Source organism: Coregonus clupeaformis, unplaced genomic scaffold, assembly GCF_020615455.1.
Source record: "Coregonus clupeaformis isolate EN_2021a unplaced genomic scaffold, ASM2061545v1 scaf1071, whole genome shotgun sequence".
Taxonomy (NCBI): domain Eukaryota; kingdom Metazoa; phylum Chordata; class Actinopteri; order Salmoniformes; family Salmonidae; genus Coregonus; species Coregonus clupeaformis.
In genome coordinates, this window is record NW_025534525.1 from 134,981 (window position 1) to 155,072 (window position 20,092).

The following is a 20,092-nucleotide window of genomic DNA, read 5'->3' on the forward strand; positions in this document are numbered from 1 at the left end:
CTTAAGTCTTCTGCACCAATTTGTTTACATCCCTGTTAGTGAACATTTCTCCTTTGCCAAGATATTCCATCCTCCTGACAGGTGTGGCATATCAAGAAGCTGATTAAACAGCATGATCATTACACAGGTGCACCTTGGTTCTGGGGACAATAAAAGGCCACTCTAAAATGTGCAGTTTTGTCACACAACACAATGCCACAGATGTCTCAAGGTTTGAGGGAGCGTGCAATTGGTATGCTGACTGCAGGAATATCCACTGGAGCTGTTACCAGAGAATCTAATGTTAATTTCTCTACCATAAGCCGCCTCCAACGTCGTTTTAGAGAATTTGGCAGAACATCCAACTGGCCTCACAACCGCAGACCACGTGGGGGACCCGAGCCTAAGGCGTCACTACAGACCCAGGTTCGATCCCGGGCTGTATCACAACCGGCCGTGATCGGGAGTCCCAAAGGGCGGAGCACAATTGGCCCAGCGTTGTCCTGTTTAGGGGAGGGTTTGGTCGGGGTAGGCCGTCATTGTAAATAAGAATTTGTTCTTAACTGACTTGCCTAGTTAAATAAACATAAATACATAGATATAAATGTACATATGTAAATAAGGTATTTATGGATTTTGTTATATACATTTGCAAAAATGTCTAAAAACTTGTTTTCAATTTGTCATTAAGGGGTATTGTGTGTAGATTGACGAGGAAAAAAAATATATTTATCCATTTTAGAATCAGGCTGTAACGTAACAAAATATGGAAAAAGTCAAGGGGTCTGAATACTTTCCGAAGGCACTTTATATAATAGCTACATTATAAAGTATGAAAGGCTTGTTCATTCACATATCATGAATTCACTATGACATCATCATATACACTACCAGTCAAAGCTTTGGCAAAGGTTTAGACACACCTACTCATTCAAGGGTTTTTCTTCATTTAAAAATTTTTTTTACATTGTAAAATAATAGTGAATTTTTAAAAACAAAACAATGAAATAACACATATGGAATCATGTAGTAACCAAAAAAGTTTTAAACAAATCTAAATATATTTTATATTTCAGATTCTTCAAATAGCCACCCTTTGCCTTGATGACAGCTTTGCACACTCTTGGCATTTTTATAACATTTTTGACATGCGTTTTTCTGGATTTTTTTGTTGTTATTCTGTCTCTGTAGACCCCCAAGTCCAACTCAAACTGCCTCAAATAGCTCCTTTGTCCCACCCCCCATACAAGCGGAGACTCCAGTGATGCTATCTCTTTCATTGTTACCCAACGCTTAGGTTTACCTCCACTGTACTCATATCCTTCCATATCCTTGTCTGTACATAATGCCCTGAATCTATTCTAAAACGACCGGAAATCTGCCCCCTTTACTCTCTGTACCCAACGCACTAGAAGACCAGTTCTTAAAGCCTTTATCCGTATCCTTATTCTAGTCCTCCTCTGTTCCTCTGGTGATGTAGAGGCTAACCCAGGCCCTGCAGCCCCCAGTATCACTCCTACTCCCCAGGAGCTATCATTTATTGACTTCTGTAACCGTAAAAGCATTGGTTTTTTGCACGTTAACATCAGAAGCCTCCTCCCTAAGTTTGAGTTATTCACTGCGTTAGCACACTCTGCCAACCCTGATGTTCTAGCAGTGTCTGAATCCTGGCTTAGGAAGGCCACCAAAAATTCAGACATTTCCATCCCCAACTACAACATTATCCGTCTAGATAGAACTGCCAAAGATGGTGGAGTTGCAATCTACTGTAGAGATAGCCTGCAGAGCTCTATCATACTATCCAGGTCTGTGCCCAAACAGTTTGAGCTCCTACTTCTAAAAAAACACCTTTCCAGAAATAAGTCTCTCACTGTTGCTGCTTGCTACAGACCCACCTCAGCCCCCAGCTGTGCCCTGGACACCATATGTGAATTGATTGCCCCCCATCTATCCTCAGAGTTCGTACTGCTTGGTGACCTTAGTGAGCAGGCCTTCCTAATTGACCTGGCCCAGGTATCCTGGATGGATACCGATCTCATTCCGTCAGGTGAGGATGCCTGGTTGTTCTTTAAAAGTGCTTTCCTCTCAATCTTAAATAAGCATGCCCCATTCAAAAAAATTCAGAACTAAGGACAGATATAGCCCCTGGTTCTCCTCAGACTTGACTGCCCTTGACCAGCACAAAAACATCCTTTGGCGTACTGCATTAGCATCGAATAGCCCCCGTGATATGCAACTTTTCAGGGAAGTTAGGAACCAATATACACAAGCAGTTAGGAAAGCAAAGGCAAGCTTTTCAAACAGAAATGTGCATCCTGTAGCACTAACTCCAAAAAGTTTTGGGACACTGTAAAGTCCATGGAGAATAAGAGCACCCTCTCCCAGCTGCCCACTGCACTGAGGCTAGGAAACACTATCACCACCGATAAATCTACAATAATCGAGAATTTCAACAAGCATTTTGCTACGGCTGGCCATGCTTTCCACCTGGCTACCACTACCCCGGTCACCAGCTCTGCACCATCCGCTTCAACTTGCCCATGCCCCCCCGCTTCTCCTTCACACATATTCAGACAGCTGATGTTTTGAAAGCGCTGCAAAATCTGGACCCCTACAAATCAGCTGGGCTAGACAGTCTGGACCCTTTCTTTCTAAAACTAGCCGCCGAAATTGTCGCAACCCCTATTACTAGTCTGTTCAACCTCTCTTTCATAACGTCTGTGATCCCCAGAGATTGGAAAGCTGCCGCGGTCATCCCCCTCTTCAAAGGGGGTGACACTCTAGATCCAAACTGCTACAGACCTATATCCATCCTGCCCTGCCTTTCGAAAGTATTTGAAAGCCAAGTTAACAAACAGATCACCGACCATTTCGAATACCACCGTACCTTCTCCGCTATGCAATCCGGTTTCCGAGCTGGTCATGGGTGCACTTCAGCCACGCTCAAGGTCCTAAACGATATTATAACCGCGATTGATAATAGACAGTACTGTGCAGCCGTCTTCATCGACCTGGCCAAGGCTTTCGACTCTGTCAACCACCGCATTCTTATTGGCAGACTAAATAGCCTTGGTTTCTCAAATGACTGCCTCGCCTGGTTCACCAACTACTTCTCAGATAGAGTTCAGTGTGTCAAATCGGAGGGCCTGTTGTCTGGACCTATGGCAGTCTCTATGGGGATGCCACAGGGTTCAATTCTTGGGCCGACACTTTTCTCCGTGTATATCAATGATGTCGCTCTTGCTGCTGGTGACTCTCAGATCCACCTCTACGCAGACGACACCATTTTGTATACATCTGGCCTTTCATTGGACACTGTGTTAACAAACCTCCAAACGAGCTCCAATGCCATACAACACTCCTTCAGTAGCCTCCAACTGCTCTTAAACACTAGTAAAACTAAATGCATGCTTTTCAATCGAACGCTGCTGGCACCCGCCCACCCGACTAGAATCACCACTCTCGACGGGTCTGACCTAGAGTATGTGGACAACTACAAATACCTAGGTGTCTGGTTAGACTGTAAACTCAACTTCCAGACTCACATAAAGAATCTCCAATCCAAAGTTAAATCTAGAATCGGCTTCCTATTTCGCAACAAAGCCTCCTTCACTCATGCTGCCAAACATGCCCTCGTAAAACTGACTATCCTACCGATCCTTGACTTCGGCGATGTCATTTACAAAATAGCCTCCAACACTCTACTCAGCAAATTGGATGTAGTCTATCACAGTGCCATCCGTTTTGTCTCCAAAGCCCCATACACTACCCACCACTGTGACCTGTACGCTCTTGTTGGCTGGTCCTCACTACATGTTCGTCGTCAAACCCACTGGCTCCAGGCCATCTATAAATCACTGCTAGGCAAATCCCTGCCTTATCTTAGCTCATTGGTCACCATAGCAGCACCCACCCGTAGTCTGCGCTCCAGCAGGTATATCTCACTGGTCATTCCCAAAGCCAACACCTCCTTTGGCCGCCATTCCTTCCAGTTCTCTGCTGCCAATGACTGGAATGAATTGCAAAAATCTCTGAAGCTGGAGACTCTTATCTCCCTCAATAACTTTAAGCATCAGTTGTCAGAGCACCTTACCGATCACTGCACCTGTACACAGCCCATCTGAAATTAGCCCACCCAACTACCTCATCCCTATATTGTTATTTATTTTGCTCTTTTGCACCCCAGTATCTCTATTTGCACATAATATCTTGCACATCTAGCATTCCAGTGTTAATACTATTGTAATTATTTTGCACTATAGCCTATTTATTGCCTTACCTCCATAACTTGCTACATTTGCACACACTGTATATATATTTTCTGTTGTATTTTTGACTTGAATTTTTGACCCATATGTAACTCTGTGTTGTTTTTATTGCACTGCTTTGCTTTATCTTGGCCAGGTCGCAGTTGTAAATGAGAAACTGTTCTCAACTGGCTTACCTGGTTAAATAAAGGTGAAATAAAAAAAATAGAAAAAATAAAAAAACCTGAAAGGCCGCTCGGCAAGGAAGAAGCCACTGCTCCAAAACCGCCCTAAAAAAGCCAGAATACGGTTTGCAATTGCACATGGGGACAAAGATCTTAGTTTTTGGAGAAATGTCCTCTGTTCTGATGAAACAAAAATAGAACTGTTTGGCCATAATGACCATCATTATGTTTAGAGGAAAAAGGGGGTAACTTGCAAGCCGAAGAACACCATCCAAACCGTGAAGAACGGGGGTGGCAGCATCATGCTGTGGGGGTGCTTTGCTGCAGGAGGGACTCGTGCACTTCAGAAAATAGATGGCATCATGAGGAAGGAAAATGATGTGGATATATTGAAGCAACATCTCAAGACATCAGTCAGGAAGTTAAAGCTTGGTCGCAAATCGGTCTTCCAAATGGACAATGACCCCAAGCATACTTCCAAAGTTGTGGCAAAATGGCTTAAGGACAACAAAGTCAAGGTATTGGAGTGGCCATCACAAAGCCCTGACCTCAATCCTATAGAAAATGTGTGGGCAGAACTGAAAAGGCGTGTGCGAGCAAGGAGGCCTACAAACCTGACTCAGTTACACCAGCTCTGTCAGGAGGAATGGGCCAAAATTCAAATTTTACATTTTAGTCATTTAGCAGACGCTCTTATCCAGAGCACCTTACAGTTAGTGAGTGCATATTTTTTTTTCTTCTCATACAGGCCCCCCGTGGGAATCGAACCCACAACCCTGGCGTTGCAAGCGCCATGCTCTACCAACTGAGCTACACTTCCCCAACTTATTGTGGGAAGCTTGTGGAAGGCTACCCGAAACGTTTGACCCAAGTTAAACAATTGAAAGGCAATGCTACCAAATACTAATTGAGTGTATGTAAACTTCTGACCCACAGGGAATGTGATGAAAGAAATAAAAGCTTAAATAAATCATTCTCTACTATTATTTGGACATTTCACATTCTTAAAATAAAGTGGTGATCCTAACTGACCTAAGACAGGGATTTTTTTCTAGGATTAAATGTCAGGAATTGTGAAAAACTGAGTTTAAATGTATTTGGCTAAGGTGTATGTAAACTTCCGACTTCAACTGTACCAGTTTATTGTCATCTCAACAAACAGAACTCTGCTGGTTGTCCTGGTAACAGATACCAGTGGGTAGATCTATTTTATTTGTTCAAACTACAGCACTTACTTTGATGAGTCAAATTTGCTCCTTTCTTCTCTTCTCCTCCTCTCACAGTTCCACTCAGCCCCGTTGTTTTCCTGCAGTCCACCAGCCGCACAGACAACCTCTTCAGACCCAGCAATAAGGTGCTACTGGGAGAGGTACGACACGGGGACTCTGGGAGGGAGGAAGGGCTAGCGTTGTCCTGGTAACCATATAGAGGGGACACAGACACATATCATTATGGATGCTGATGTCACTGTTGTCATAAAGTGCTTTACAGAAACCCAGACCCCGATAGAGCAAGCTGTATGCTAGACCAGACCAAGCTGTACCATCAGGGGTTCTGATCTGGAGAGACTCTTCTCTGCCTCGTCAGTATCAGGATGTTGTTGAGGCTCCCCAGAGGATCCATGATAGTAATGTCTCCCTCCTGTGTGAACGAGAACATCAAACAGATGGTAAACTTATGACCGTCTATTACAATCACAGGGTCTTACAAGAGGCATTAATATATCTAAACAGGGCCTAAAATGGTCACTTTCATCATGATTTTATAAAATATTGTTAATGATGCAAATGTGAAAAGGTAGTTCCACAAATTGGGTGCCTTTTGCGTCCATTTGATATTTTAAGTAGAAATTAAGCACCAATATTGAATTTGAAAAGCCTGTTATATTAGATGAGGTGCACTTTAATGTAGACCACATGGAGAATTCATTAAAGCTAATTTAAAAGTCCCAAAAATATATGTACCAATTGCAGATTGAACCTTTAACAATTTATACAGTACTGAACAACATATTGAAGTATATAACTTCAGTAGAATGCCCCTTAAAAACCACACATTAGTTCAAGAACTGCATAGTTTGTGCCCCTGTTTTTAAGACAGTACTCACTGGTGTTAATCGGATATTCTGTCTCCTCCTCCTGCTCTTTCACTCCAAAAACGTCTTCCTTCTTCACCTTTATTGAGATACCATCCTCTTCCTCTCTAAAAGGTTCTTCCTCTTTTTTCACTATAACATCCTCCTCTTCTTCTTTCAATACACCAACGTCCTCTTCCTCCTTTTTCATTCTGAAAGCTTCAACCTCCTCCTCTTCCACTGTGACAGCCTCTATCCCCTCTTCCTCTTTCACTCCAAACGGATCTTTCTCTTCTTTCACTGTAACATCCTCTTCTTCTTTCAGTGTAACAGCCTCCTCTTCCTCCTTTATCATTCTGAAAGCTTCTACCTCCTCCTCTTCCACTGTGACAGCCTCTATCCCCTCTTCCTCTTTCACTCCAAACGGATCTTTCTCTTCTTTCACTGTAACATCCTCTTCTTCTTTCAGTGTAATAGCCTCCTCTTCCTCCTTTATCATTCTGAAAGCTTCTTCCTCTCCTTTCACTGTAACACCCTCCTCTTCTTGTTTCACGGCAATGTTCAGCCCCAGAGCTTCTTTCTCCATACACCAGACCTCCTCTTCTTTAGCAGGGGAGGAGTAGTTTAGTGAGCTCATGGTCAGGGATGTAAGCTAGTTAGCTAGCTAATTAGCGACTAGCCTAGTGCTAGGCTCAGTATCAATCTTTAACAAGTTTGCAAATTAGTTTTTTTTTTTTTTTTTTTTTTTTTATTTCACCTTTATTTAACCAGGTAAACCAGTTGAGAACAAGTTCTCATTTACAACTGCGACCTGGCCAAGATAAAGCATAGCAGTGCGATAAAAACAACAACACAGAGTTACATATGGGGTAAAACAAAACAAAAATCAAAAAAAATACAACAGAAATACAATTAATATACAGTGTGCAAATTTAGCAAGTTATGGAGGTAAGGCAATAAAATAGGCTATAGTGCAAAATAATTACAATTTAGTATTAACACTGGAATGATGTGCAAGAGATGATGTGCAAATAGAGATACTGGGGTACAGATGAGCAAAATAAATAACAATATAGGGATGAGGTAGTTGGGCGGGCTAATTTCAGATGGGCTGTGTACAGGTGCAGTGATCGGTAAGGTGCTCTGACAACTGATGCCTAAAGTTAGTGAGGGAGATAAGCGTCTCCAGCTTCAGAGATTTTTGCAGTTTGTTCCAGTCATTGGCAGCAGAGAACTGGAAGGAATTGCGGCCAAAGGAGGTGTTGGCTTTGGGGATGACCAGTGAGATATACCCGCTGGAGCGCAGACTACGGGTGGGTGTTGCTATGGTGACCAATGAGCTAAGATAAGGCGGGATTTGCCTAGCAGTGATTTATAGATGGCCTGGAGCCAGTGGGTTTGGCGACGAATATGTAGTGAGGACCAGCCAACAAGAGCGTACAGGTCACAGTGGTGGGTATTATATGGGGCTTTGGAGACAAAACGGATGGCACTGTGATAGACAACATCCAATTTGCTGAGTAGAGTGTTGGAGGCTATTTTGTAAATGACATCGCCGAAGTCAAGGATCGGTAGGATAGTCAGTTTTACAAGGGCATGTTTGGCAGCATGAGTGAAGGAGGCTTTGTTGCGAAATAGGAAACCGATTCTAGATTTAACTTTGGATTGGAGATTCTTAATGTGAGTCTGGAAGGAGAGTTTACAGTCTAACCAGACACCTAGATATTTGTAGTTGTCCACGTACTCTAGGTCAGACCCGTCTAGAGTAGTGATTCTAGTCGGGTGGGCGGGTGCAAGCAGCGTTCGGTTGAAGAGCATGCATTTTGTTTTACTAGTGTTTAAGAGCAGTTGGAGGCTACTGAAGGAGTGTTGTATGGAATTGAAGCTCGTTTGGAGGTTTGTTAACACAGTGTCCAATGAAGGGCCAGATGTATACAAAATGGTGTCGTCTGCGTGAGGTGGATCTGAGAGTCACCAGCAGCAAGAGCGACGTCATTGATATACACAGAGAAAAGAGTTGGCCCAAGAATTGAACCCTGTGGCACCCCCATAGAGACTGCCATAGGTCCAGACAACAGGCCCTCCGATTTGACACATTGAACTCTATCTGAGAAGTAGTTGGTGAACCAGGCGAGGCAGTCATTTGAGAAACCAAGGCTATTTAGTCTGCCAATAAGAATGCGGTGGTTGACAGAGTCGAAAGCCTTGGCCAGGTCAATGAAAACGGCTGCACAGTACTGTCTATTATCGATCGCGGTTATAATATCATTTAGGACCTTGAGCGTGGCTGAAGTGCACCCATGACCAGCTCGAAACCGGATTGCATAGCAGAGAAGGTACGGTGGGATTCGAAATGGTTGGTGATCTGTTTGTTGACTTGGCTTTCAAAAACTTTTGAAAGGCAGGGCAGGATGGATATGGGTCTGTAACAGTTTGGATCTAGAGTGTCACCCCCTTTGAAGAGGGGGGATGACCGCGGCAGCTTTCAATCTCTGGGGATCTCAGACGTTACGAAAGAGAGGTTGAACAGGCTAGTAATAGGGGTTGCGACAATTTCGGCGGCTAGTTTTAGAAAGAAAGGGTCCAGATTGTCTAGTCCAGATGATTTGTAGGGGTCCAGATTTTGCAGCTCTTTTAGAACATCAGCTGTCTGGATTTGTGTGAAGGAGAAGCGGGGGGGCATGGGCAAGTTGCAGCGGAGGGTGCAGAGCTGGTGGCCGGGGTAGTGGTAGCCAGGTGGAAAGCATGGCCAGCCGTAGCAAAATGCTTGTTGAAATTCTCGATTATTGTAGATTTATCGGTGGTGATAGTGTTTCCTAGCCTCAGTGCAGTGGGCAGCTGGGAGGAAGTGCTCTTATTTTCCATGGACTTTACAGTGTCCCAAAACTTTTTGGAGTTAGTGCTACAGGATGCAAATTTCTGTTTGAAAAAGTTAGCCTTTGCTTTCCTAACTGCTTGTGTATATTGGTTCCTAACTTCCCTGAAAAGTTGCATATCACGGGGGCTATTTGATGCTAATGCAGTACGCCACAGGATGTTTTTGTGCTGGTCAAGGGCAGTCAAGTCTGAGGAGAACCAGGGGCTGTATCTGTTCTTAGTTCTGTATTTTTTGAATGGGGCATGTCTATTTAAGATTGAGAGGAAATTACTTTTAAAGAAACCGGTTAAAGTTACCCAGTAGATAATGTTACGTCAAAAGAAATGTGTTTAAAACACTGAGGTTAGCTAATGTAAATAAACATGGTCTAAATCCTCAATCTTTCGGTTTTATGTTGGCTAGCAAGCTACTGAAATGGTTGAAAGAGTAGCCGTGTGGTTGTTGCTGAAGAAGAGTCCCGTCCAGTCCATTATACGTCACGCAATAATCATCACCTGAAAGACTCACATCGCCATCTGCTGACTGGAGTGGGAAACGCAGTTTGGAAACAATATTTACTACATCGTTCGTATTGGCAAAGAATGTCGTAATAATTTAACAATAAGCTGATATATTTTTTCTTACGTCTTACAAATAACACTTTCCTATACACAGACGTAAAGCTTAATATGAATATTTAGATTTAGGTTCCTATCTCTCCATTGGGATTCTCTGCCTCTGACCCTATTTCAGGGGCTGTTTCCCTGGCTTACTGGTGCTTTCCATGCCGTCCCTAAGAGGGGTGCATCACTTGAGTGGGTTGAGTCACTGACGTTATCTTCCTGTCCGGTTTGTTGCTCCCTCGGGCTCGTGCATTGGAGGAGATCTTCGTGGGCTATACTCAGCCTTGTCTCAGGGTAGTAGGTTGGTGGTCTGTTGATATCCCTCTGGTGGTGTGGGGGCTGTGCTTTGGCAAAGTGGGTGGGGTTATATCCTGCCTGGTTGGCCCTGTCTGGGGGTATCGTCAGACGGGGCCACAGCGTCTCCCGACCCCTCCTGTCTCAGCCTCCAGTATCTATGCTCCAATACTCTATGTGCCGGGGGGATAGGTTCAGTCTCTTATATCTGGTGTTATTCTCCTGTCTTATCCAGTGTCCTGTGTGAATTTAAGTATGCTCCCTCTAATTATCTCTCTCTCCCTCTCTCCCTCCCATCCCGGAGGACCTGAGCCCTATGACCATGACTCAGGACTACCTGTCCTGATGACTCCTTGCTGTCCCCAGTCCACCTGGTCATGCTGCTGCTCCAGTTTCAACTGTTCTGCCTGCGGCTATGGAACCCTGTCCTGTTCACCGGACGTGCTACCTTGTCCCAGACCTGCTGTTTTCAACTCTCTCGCTCTACCGCACCTGCTATTTCAACCTCTAAATGCCCGGCTATGAAAAGCCAAGTGATGTTTACTCCTGATGTACTGACCTGTTGCAACATCTACAGCTACTGTGATTATTATTTGACCCTGCTGGTCATCTATGAACGTTTTAACATCTTGGAGAAAAATCTTGCATTAATGGCCATGTACTGTTATAATCTCCACCAGGCAGAGCCAGAAGGGGACTGGCCACCCCTCAGAGCCTGGTTCCTCTCTACCAGGCACAGCCAGAAGGGGACTGGCCACCCCTCAGAGCCTGGTTCCTCTCTAGGTTCCTGCCTTTCTAGGGAGTGTTTCCTAGCCACGTGCTTCTACATCTGCATTGCTTGCTGTTTGGGGTTTTAGGCTGGGTTTCTGTATAGCACTTTGTGACATCTGCTGATGTAAAAAGGGCTTTATAAATAAAATTTGATTGATTGAATTTGATTAATAAATACTTATATGAATAGGTAGTGTGTTAATACACATTCTCTGTTCATTTTTCACATTCATTTTTATCTAGATGTGACCATACTATTCCCTTAAAGCCACACTCTATAAGATACAAATCATCCTGTAAACAATAGAGCAAATGCATCACATGCAAATAGCACTTGATTATCTGTAGTGATATACACTGAGTATACAAAACATTAAGAATACCTTCTCCTTCCATGACATAGACTGACTAGGTGAATCCAGGTGAAAGCTATGATCCAACTATTGATGTCACTTGTTAAATCCACTTCAATCAGTGTAGATGAAGGGGAGGAGACCGGTTAAAGAAGGATGTTTAAGCCTTGAGACAAATGAGACATGGATTGTGTATGTGTGCCATTCAGAGGGTGCCTTTGAACTGGGTATGGTAGTAGGTTCCAAGCGCTCCGGTTTGTGTCAAGAACTGCACCGCTGCTCGGTTTTTCCAGCTCAACAGTTTCCCACGTGTACCAAGAATGGTCCACCACCCAAACAGTGGAGGTTGGTGCCGTTTAAGATGAGGGAGGACAAAAAACTAAATCATGAGCATGGCCAGATTTCTATTATACCACATTGGATGACTGTCATTCATATTCCATTCACCCTGTTCAATGTAACAGCAATAGGTTTATGCTACTACATGATACTTTTCCCTGTACCCATCATGAGGTTACTACAACCTAGCCTATGAATGAAAGTTTAGAATGTAGGTGCACACAGGTCGAGATACAAATTTGAGGTGACAGACAGTGACAAGAGAGTTTCTATTGGACAAATTCAGGTACGTTTATCCCGGTTTTGTTCCGTTTAAGAAACGTTTTTCAACAGAATCCCTGATCACGCGTAAACACAGTTCACTTTCATAACAGCCACGTTGTATTCCTTCTCGCATCCATACCCTCTCCTCCTCTCACCTTTTCCCTTCGCTTCTGGACTTCAATGCAAACCACATCAGCTGTATGTGACAATGCGAAAAAACCTTTCCAAGCCAAACCATATCATAACTGCTACACACAGCCTACATCGTTGTCACCATATTAGCTAAAGTAAAGTCATAGTCAACATAGATAATAATGGGCTCAAGAGTGCCGCAGCGGTCTAAGGCACTGCATCTCAGTGCTTGAGAAGTTACTACAGACCCCCTGGTTCGATTCCAGGCTGTATCACAACCGGCCGTGATTGGAAGTCCCATAGGGCGGCGCACAATTGGCCCAGCGTCGTCCGGGTTTGGCCGGTGTAGGCCGTCATTGTAAATAAGAAATTGTTCTTAACTGACTTGCCTAGTTAAATAAAGATTTTTAAAAAAATTACAATAAAAAATAGAACTAACGCATGAGTATATCTGCTATAATCATGCAATAACGCAGTCCTTCTCAAATAGTGGGGCGCGCCCCCCTGGGGGGGCTCGGAGCGATGCCAGGGGGGGCGCGTGTGACCCCGGGGAACATGCTTTTTTTTTTGCCGCAGGGAGTAGTTTTTTTTTGCACCGAACAAGAGCACACAGCACAGAGCAGGAGATATGAAGTGCAGATAACAAACCCTTAAGAGACACCATGGAAACATATATAACAGGGATGAAAAGAAAGACGGAGATAATGAGACAAAGTCTCCCGAAAGCTAAGACGAGGAAATATGACGAAGCGTATGTAGCGCTTGGCTTCACTGTGACTACGGTGGGAGACGAGGAAAGACCGGTATGTTTACTGTGTCTAAAAATGTTGGCAGCGGACAGCATGAAGCCAAATAAATTAAGGCGTCACTTAAAGACATTACACCCCAATCACGCTGATAAGCCTCTTGAGTTTTTTCAGCGAAAACGTGCCGAATATTGCCAACAATCGTCCCGCTTTGTGAATGCTACTTCAGTAAACCAGCGTCATATAAGGTGGCGTACCAAATTGCTCAGTGCAGAAAACCCCACTCCATAGCAGAGGAGCTGATACTGCCTGCAGCTTTAGACATGGTCTCTGTCATGCTGGATGACGCAAGTGCTGCAAAAATAAAAACTATCCCTCTGTCCAATGACACTGTCGCCAATGACACTGTCGCCAGACGTATAGATGACATTGATAACAATCTTAAAGAACAGCTGGTAAACTCAAAGACAAACTTTTTGCCTTACAGTTCGATGAAGCAACTGACAGCAACAAAGACTGTTTATCGTTTATGTACGTTTTGACATGACAAACTCCCTGTGTGAGGATCTACTTTTTTGTAAATATGTCAGAGACAGAGCCACAGCTGAAGAGCTATTCAAAATGCTGGACTACTTCCTGACTGAGAATGGGCTAAAGTGGGAGAACTGCATTGGTGTTTGCAGTGATGGTGCACAGACCATGGCAGGGATGAGAAAAGGACTTTGGGCACTCATCAAGAAGGCCTCACCTAATGCTGAGTGGACACACTGTGTTATACACAGAGAAGCACTGGCATCAAGGCACCTTTCCTCTGAAATAAGTGAGGTTATGACTGACATTGTAGGTGTAGTCAATTTCATAAAGACCAGACCACTAAAAACAAGAGTCTTCTCTGCTATCTGTGAGGAGATGGGAGCTGAACATCAAGCTGTGCTGTTTCACAGTGAAGCAAGGTGGCTGTCACGAGGAAAAATCTTGTCCCGAGTTTTTGAGCTCAGAGAGCAGATAAGAATGTTTTCGGAGCAGGAGCACAAGTATGACCTCGCAGAAAAATGTAGTGATGAGAACTTCCTGGCAAAACTGGCCTACCTGAGTGACATATTTGGAAAGCTAAATGAACTAAATCTACAGCTTCAAGGGAAAGATAAACACCTCAGGTCACAGACAAGATCAGCTCTTTCACTCGAAGGCTTGCAATGTGGGGCAGGCGACTTGATGAAGGAAATACTGATTCATTCGAGAACCTGCATGAATTTGTTGACACTACTGACTATGATGCCACCTCAGTGATTCCATATATTAAGGAGCATATTTCATCACTGATGGGATTCTTTAAAAAGTACTTCCCTGAAAACAGTTCCCAATATGACTGGGTGAGAGATCATTTCAATGCACCAGCTCCAACTGGTTTCAGCTCTGCAGAGGAGGACCAATTCATTGATATCACGTCTGACTCCACATTGAGACTGAGGTTCACATCACAGACACTGAGTGAATTCTGTCTGAGTGTAGAGAGGCAGTATCCACTCTTAGGGCAGAGGACTAAGAGTGGATACTGCCTCTCTTTGTGAGACTGGCTTCTCTGCTGTTGCTGCACTGAAGACCAAGTACAGGTCCCAGCTAAACATTGAGCAGGAGCTGAGAGTTGCAGTATCATGCTTCAAACCCCGCTTCGAAAAGCTGTGCACTGCAAAACGTGCTCATTGTAGCCATTAATCCTGACTTCCTCATTTTGATTTAAAAAAATTATAAAAAAATCAGCACAAATTGTTTTATTCATTTTTGTTTTATAGGTCAAAGTGTTTCATATATTGTGCTCCTGAGTTAATGTTGCTGATCAATTTGAATGTATTATTATTTATTGATTATATTTTATTTTATTTTTCAGTATCAAATTGTCAAAAAATGTTTACAGTTTAAATAAGGGTTGCATTTTTTTTTTCAGGCAAATTTATGCACTTTAAGTATTTTCTGTTACAATGTTAATAAAGTTATTCTTTGTTGTAAGTTGATCTATATTTCTTTCTTTTTTATTTTCTTTAATGTTAATAAGGATACAATGTTATGCAGAGGTGTACATATAACAATTCTATAGACAAATTATACTATTTACAGTCGCGGCGGAGAGTTGGGGGGCGCGAAATGTTTACTTCTTCCTAGGGGGGGCGTAACAGAAAATAATTGAGAAGCACTGCAATAACGTTATAGTGTACAGTCAGTAAGCAGTTTAGCACTTACACCGGTGGGCCTGGTGGCAATAAATTAATAAAACCAAAAGCTTACCTTGACTTGGAAGAGTTCCAGTGTTGTGTTGGATAGTCATAGCCAGCTAGCTAACATAGCATCCCTCTGTTTGAGCCGGGTGTTTGAGTAACTAAACTAGCCAGCTAGCTAACATAGCATCCCTCTGTTGGAGCAGGGTGTTTGAGTAATTAAACTAGCCAGCTGCATTTGCTAAGTAAGTGAAACTGAAAGTGGAAAAGAAATGACGAAATCTCTCACTCTCTTGCTTCCCCTTCATTTTGGAAGAAATGAATTTGTTCAAAACTGTTCAACTATTGTATTTTGCTTTCTTTGTGTCAATTACTCACCACATTATATTCACTGCAGTGCTAGCTAGCTGCAGCTTATGCTTTCAGTACTAGATTCATTCTCTGATCCTTTGATTGGGTGGACAACATGTCAGTTCATGCTGCAAGAGCTCTGATAGGTTGGAGGAAGTCTTCCGGAAGTTGTCATGATTACTGTGTAAGTCTATGGAAGGGCTTGAGAACCATGAGCTTCCTAGGTTTTGTGTTGAAGTCAATGTACCCAGAGGAGGACGGAAGCTAGCTGTCCTCCATGCTACACCATGGGGCTACCCTACAGAGTGCTGCTGTGGCTACTGTAGACCTTCATTGCAAAATAGTATGTTTGAATCAATTTTTTGGTGACATGATTATATTTAGTATAGTTTTATCTAAAAAGGAGAACTTTTTAAATGTTTTACCATTTTTATTTTTCTGAAAATCACTCAGAAGGATGGTCCTACCCTTCCTCCTCATGAGGAGCCTCCACTGCACCCAAACGACATCAAGCCAACTTGAAACAATTGTGGGAAGCATTGGAGTCAACATGGGCCAGTATTCCTGTGGAACGCTTTCCACACCTTGTAGAGACCATGTCCCGACGAATTTAGGCTGTTCTGAGGGAAAAAGGGGAGGTTGCAACTCAATATTAGGACGTTGTTCCAAATGTTTGGTATAATCAGTGTATATACAGTGCCTTGCAAAAGTATTCACCCCCCTTGGCGTTTTTCCTATTTTGTTGCATTACAACCTGTAATTTAAATGGATTTTTATTTGGATTTAATGTCCAAATTGGTGAAGTTAAATGAAAAAAATAACTTGTTTCAAAAATTTCTAAGAAAGAAATAACGGAAAAGTGGTGCGTACATATGTATTCACCCCCTTTGCTATGAAGCCCATAAATAAGATCTGGTGCAACCAATTACCTTCAGAAGTCACATAATTAGTTAAATAAAGTCCACCTGTGTGCAATCTAAGTGTCACACGATCTGTCACATGATCTCTCTATATATACACCTGTTCTGAAAGGCCCCAGAGTGGCACCATGAAGACCAAGGAGCTCTCCAACAGGTCAGGGACAAAGTTGTGGAGAAGTACAGATCAGGGTTGGGTTATAAAAAAATATCTGAAACATTGAACATCCCACGGAGCACCATTAAATCCATTTTTAAAAAATTGAAAGAATATGGCACCACAACAAACCTGCCAAGAGAGGGCCACCCACCAAAACTCATGGACCAGGCAAGGAGGGCATTATTAATCAGAGGCAAAAATAATCCTGAAGGAGCTGCAAAGCTACTTTTTTATTTATCACAATTTTCTTTAACCAATTACAGTGGGGGGGAAAAGTATTTAGTCAGCCACCAATTGTGCAAGTTCTCCCACTTAAAAAGATGAGAGAGGCCTGTAATTTTCATCATAGGTACACGTCAACTATGACAGACAAAATGAGAAAAAAAATCCAGAAAATCACATTGTAGGATTTTTTATGAATTTATTTGCAAATTATGGTGGAAAATAAGTATTTGGTCAATAACAAACATTTCTCAATACTTTGTTATATACCCTTTGTTGGCAATGACACAGGTCAAACGTTTTCTGTAAGTCTTCACAAGGTTTTCACACACTGTTGCTGTTATTTTGGCCCATTCCTCCATGCAGATCTCCTCTAGAGCAGTGATGTTTTGGAGCTGTCGCTGGGCAACACAGACTTTCAACTCCCTCCAAAGATTTTCTATGGCGTTGAGATCTGGAGACTGGCTAGGCCACTCCAGGACCTTGAAATGCTTCTTACGAAGCAACTCCTTCGTTGCCCGGGCGGTGTGTTTGGGATCATTGTCATGCTGAAAGACCCAGCCACGTTTCATCTTCAATGCCCTTGCTGGTGGAAGGAGGTTTTCACTCAAAATCTCACGATACATGGCCCCATTCATTCTTTCCTTTACACGGATCAGTCGTCCTGGTCCCTTTGCAGAAAAACAGCCCCAAAGCATGATGTTTCCACCCCCATGCTTCACAGTAGGTATGGTGTTCTTTGGATGCAACTCAGCATTCTTTGTCCTCCAAACACGACGAGTTGAGTTTTTACCAAAAAGTTATATTTTGGTTTCATCTGACCATATGACATTCTCCCAATCCTCTTCTGGATCATACAAATGCACTCTAGCAAACTTCAGACGGGCCTGGACATGTACTGGCTTAAGCAGGGGGACACGTCTGGCACTGCAGGATTTGAGTCCCTGGCGGTGTAGTGTGTTACTGATGGTAGGCTTTGTTACTTTGGTCCCAGCTCTCTGCAGGTAATTCACTAGGTCCCCCCGTGTGGTTCTGGGATTTTTGCTCACCGTTCTTGTGATCATTTTGACCCCACGGGGTGAGATCTTGCGTGGAGCCCCAGATCGAGGGAGATTATCAGTGGTCTTGTATGTCTTCCATTTCCTAATAATTGCTCCCACAGTTGATTTCTTCAAGTCTTGTATGTCTTCCATTTCCTAATAATTGCTCCCACAGTTGATTTCTTCAAACCAAGCTGCTTACCTATTGCAGATTCAGTCTTCCCAGCCTGGTGCAGGTCTACAATTTTGTTTCTGGTGTCCTTTGACAGCTCTTTGGTCTTGGCCATAGTGGAGTTTGGAGTGTGACTGAGGTTGTGGACAGGTGTCTTTTATACTGATAAGTTCAAACAGGTGCCATTAATACAGGTAACGAGTGGAGGACAGAGGAGCCTCTTAAAGAAAAATCATCAGTGGGCCAACAATATAAACAATGGAGCAAATGCATCACATCCAAATATAATTTGATTATCTGTGGAGCTGGAGGAATGACATACCCAGATAAACACACACATAGTCAGAGTTTAAAAAAAGGACCATTTAAACACATGGAATCTGATCTACTCTATATTGAAACTGACAAACTCCATGTTCAATTCATGTTTTCTAATAGAAACATACAAATAAATGTTTAAGTATACTTTGTATAAACACATTTCATATGGTATAAACAAGTAAACACAATCTCAGTCAGTCAACAATATAAGACAATGGGAGCACTGTGTATGTCCTCTGATTAACTTTAAGTCAATGTGATGTGAAATATCAACTTACACACTAGGATAAGTAATTCTTCTCTCCTGTGTGTGTCCGCTCATGAGCTTTCATGTTTCCTAACCGGTTAAAATTCTTTCCACAATGGGAGCAGTGGTAAGGCTTCTCCACTGTGTGTACTTTCTGGTGAGATTTCAGGTAGTCTAACCGGTTAAAACTCTTTCCACAATGGGAGCAGTGGTAAGGCTTATCCATTGTGTGTGTCCTCTCATGTCTTTTCAGGTTGCCTAAACTGTTAAAACTCTTTCCACAATGGGAACAGTGGTAAGGCTTCTCCAATGTGTGTACTTTCTGATGAGATTTCAGGTAGTCTAACCGTTTAAAACTCTTTCCACAATGGGAGCAGTGGTAAGGCTTCTCCTCTTTGTGTATTTTCTCATGGGCTTTCATGTTTCCTAAGTCATTAAAACTCTTTCCACACTGGGCGCAATGGTGTGGCTTCGCTCCTGTGTGTGCCTTCTCATGTATTTTCAGGGTGTGTAAACGGTTAAAACTCTTTCCACAATGGGAGCAGTGGTAAGGCTTCTCCACTGTGTGTATTTTCTCATGAGCTTTCAAGTTTCCTAAGTGGTTAAAACTCTTTCCACACTGGACGCAATGGTGTGGCTTCGCTCCTGTGTGTGCCTTCTCATGTATTTTCAGGGTGTGTAAACGGTTAAAACTCTTTCCACAATGGGAGCAGTGGTAAGACTTCTCCACTGTGTGTATTTGCTCATGAGCTTTCATGTTTCCTAACCGGTTAAAATGCTTTCCACAATGGGAGCAGTGGTAAGGCTTCTCCGCTGTGTGTACTTTCTGATGAGATTTCAGGTAGTCTAACAGTTTAAAACTCTTTCCACAATGGGAGCAGTGGTAAGACTTCTCCACTGTGTGTATTTGCTGATGAGATTTCAGGTAGTCTAATCGTTTAAAACTCTTTCCACAATGGGAGCAATGGAAAGGCTTCTCCTCTTTGTGTATTATCTCATGAGCTTTCAGGTTTCCTAAGTGGTTAAAACTCTTTCCACACTGGGCGCAATGGTGTGGCTTCGCTCCTGTGTGTGCCTTCTCATGTATTTTCAGGGTGTGTAAACGTTTAAAACTCTTTCCACACTGGGAGCAATGGAAAGGCTTCTCCTCTTTGTGTATTATCTCATGAGCTTTCATGTTTCCTAAGTGGTTAAAACTCTTTCCACACTGGGCGCAATGGTGTGTCTTTGCTCCTCTGTGTGCCTTCTCATGTATTTTCAGGTTCTCTAACCGGTTAAAAGTCTTTCCACACTGGGAGCAGAGGTGTCGTCTTGCTGGTTTGGACGTCTTTGGTTCCTCCGACTTTGGTTTTTCTCCTGCCAAAGACAGTGTTTATTTAAAGAGAGACCTGAATGAAACCTCCACTTGATAAAACCACCTTGCTATGACATTTAATCCAAATCAGATCCCTCAATAACCTGAGGACAGTTTTGAAACATTTCATCAATTAAAACAATCTTGGTGTGATTTCAAAACAAATGATGTTGTAGAGCTTCCTGGTAATTACTGATACATTTTTATTCATTCTGTTTTATAAGTCAGAAC

General features: G+C 42.9%; 1 protein-coding gene across 1 annotated transcript in view; it reads right to left on the reverse strand.

Moving 5' to 3' along the window:
* LOC121566043 (zinc finger protein 721-like) overlaps window positions 1-20,092 on the reverse strand; it is a 40,674-nt gene that overhangs the window by 2,104 nt on the left and 18,478 nt on the right. Inside the window, exons 4-8 of the mRNA XM_045217482.1 lie at window positions 18,543-19,863; window positions 14,312-14,330; window positions 6,519-6,708; window positions 5,955-6,052; window positions 5,647-5,824 (exon numbers count right to left, since the gene is read on the reverse strand). Of these exons, the coding sequence (XP_045073417.1) occupies window positions 5,647-5,824; window positions 5,955-6,052; window positions 6,519-6,708; window positions 14,312-14,330; window positions 18,543-19,863 (1,806 nt within the window). The remainder of the gene's footprint in view (window positions 1-5,646; window positions 5,825-5,954; window positions 6,053-6,518; window positions 6,709-14,311; window positions 14,331-18,542; window positions 19,864-20,092) is intronic.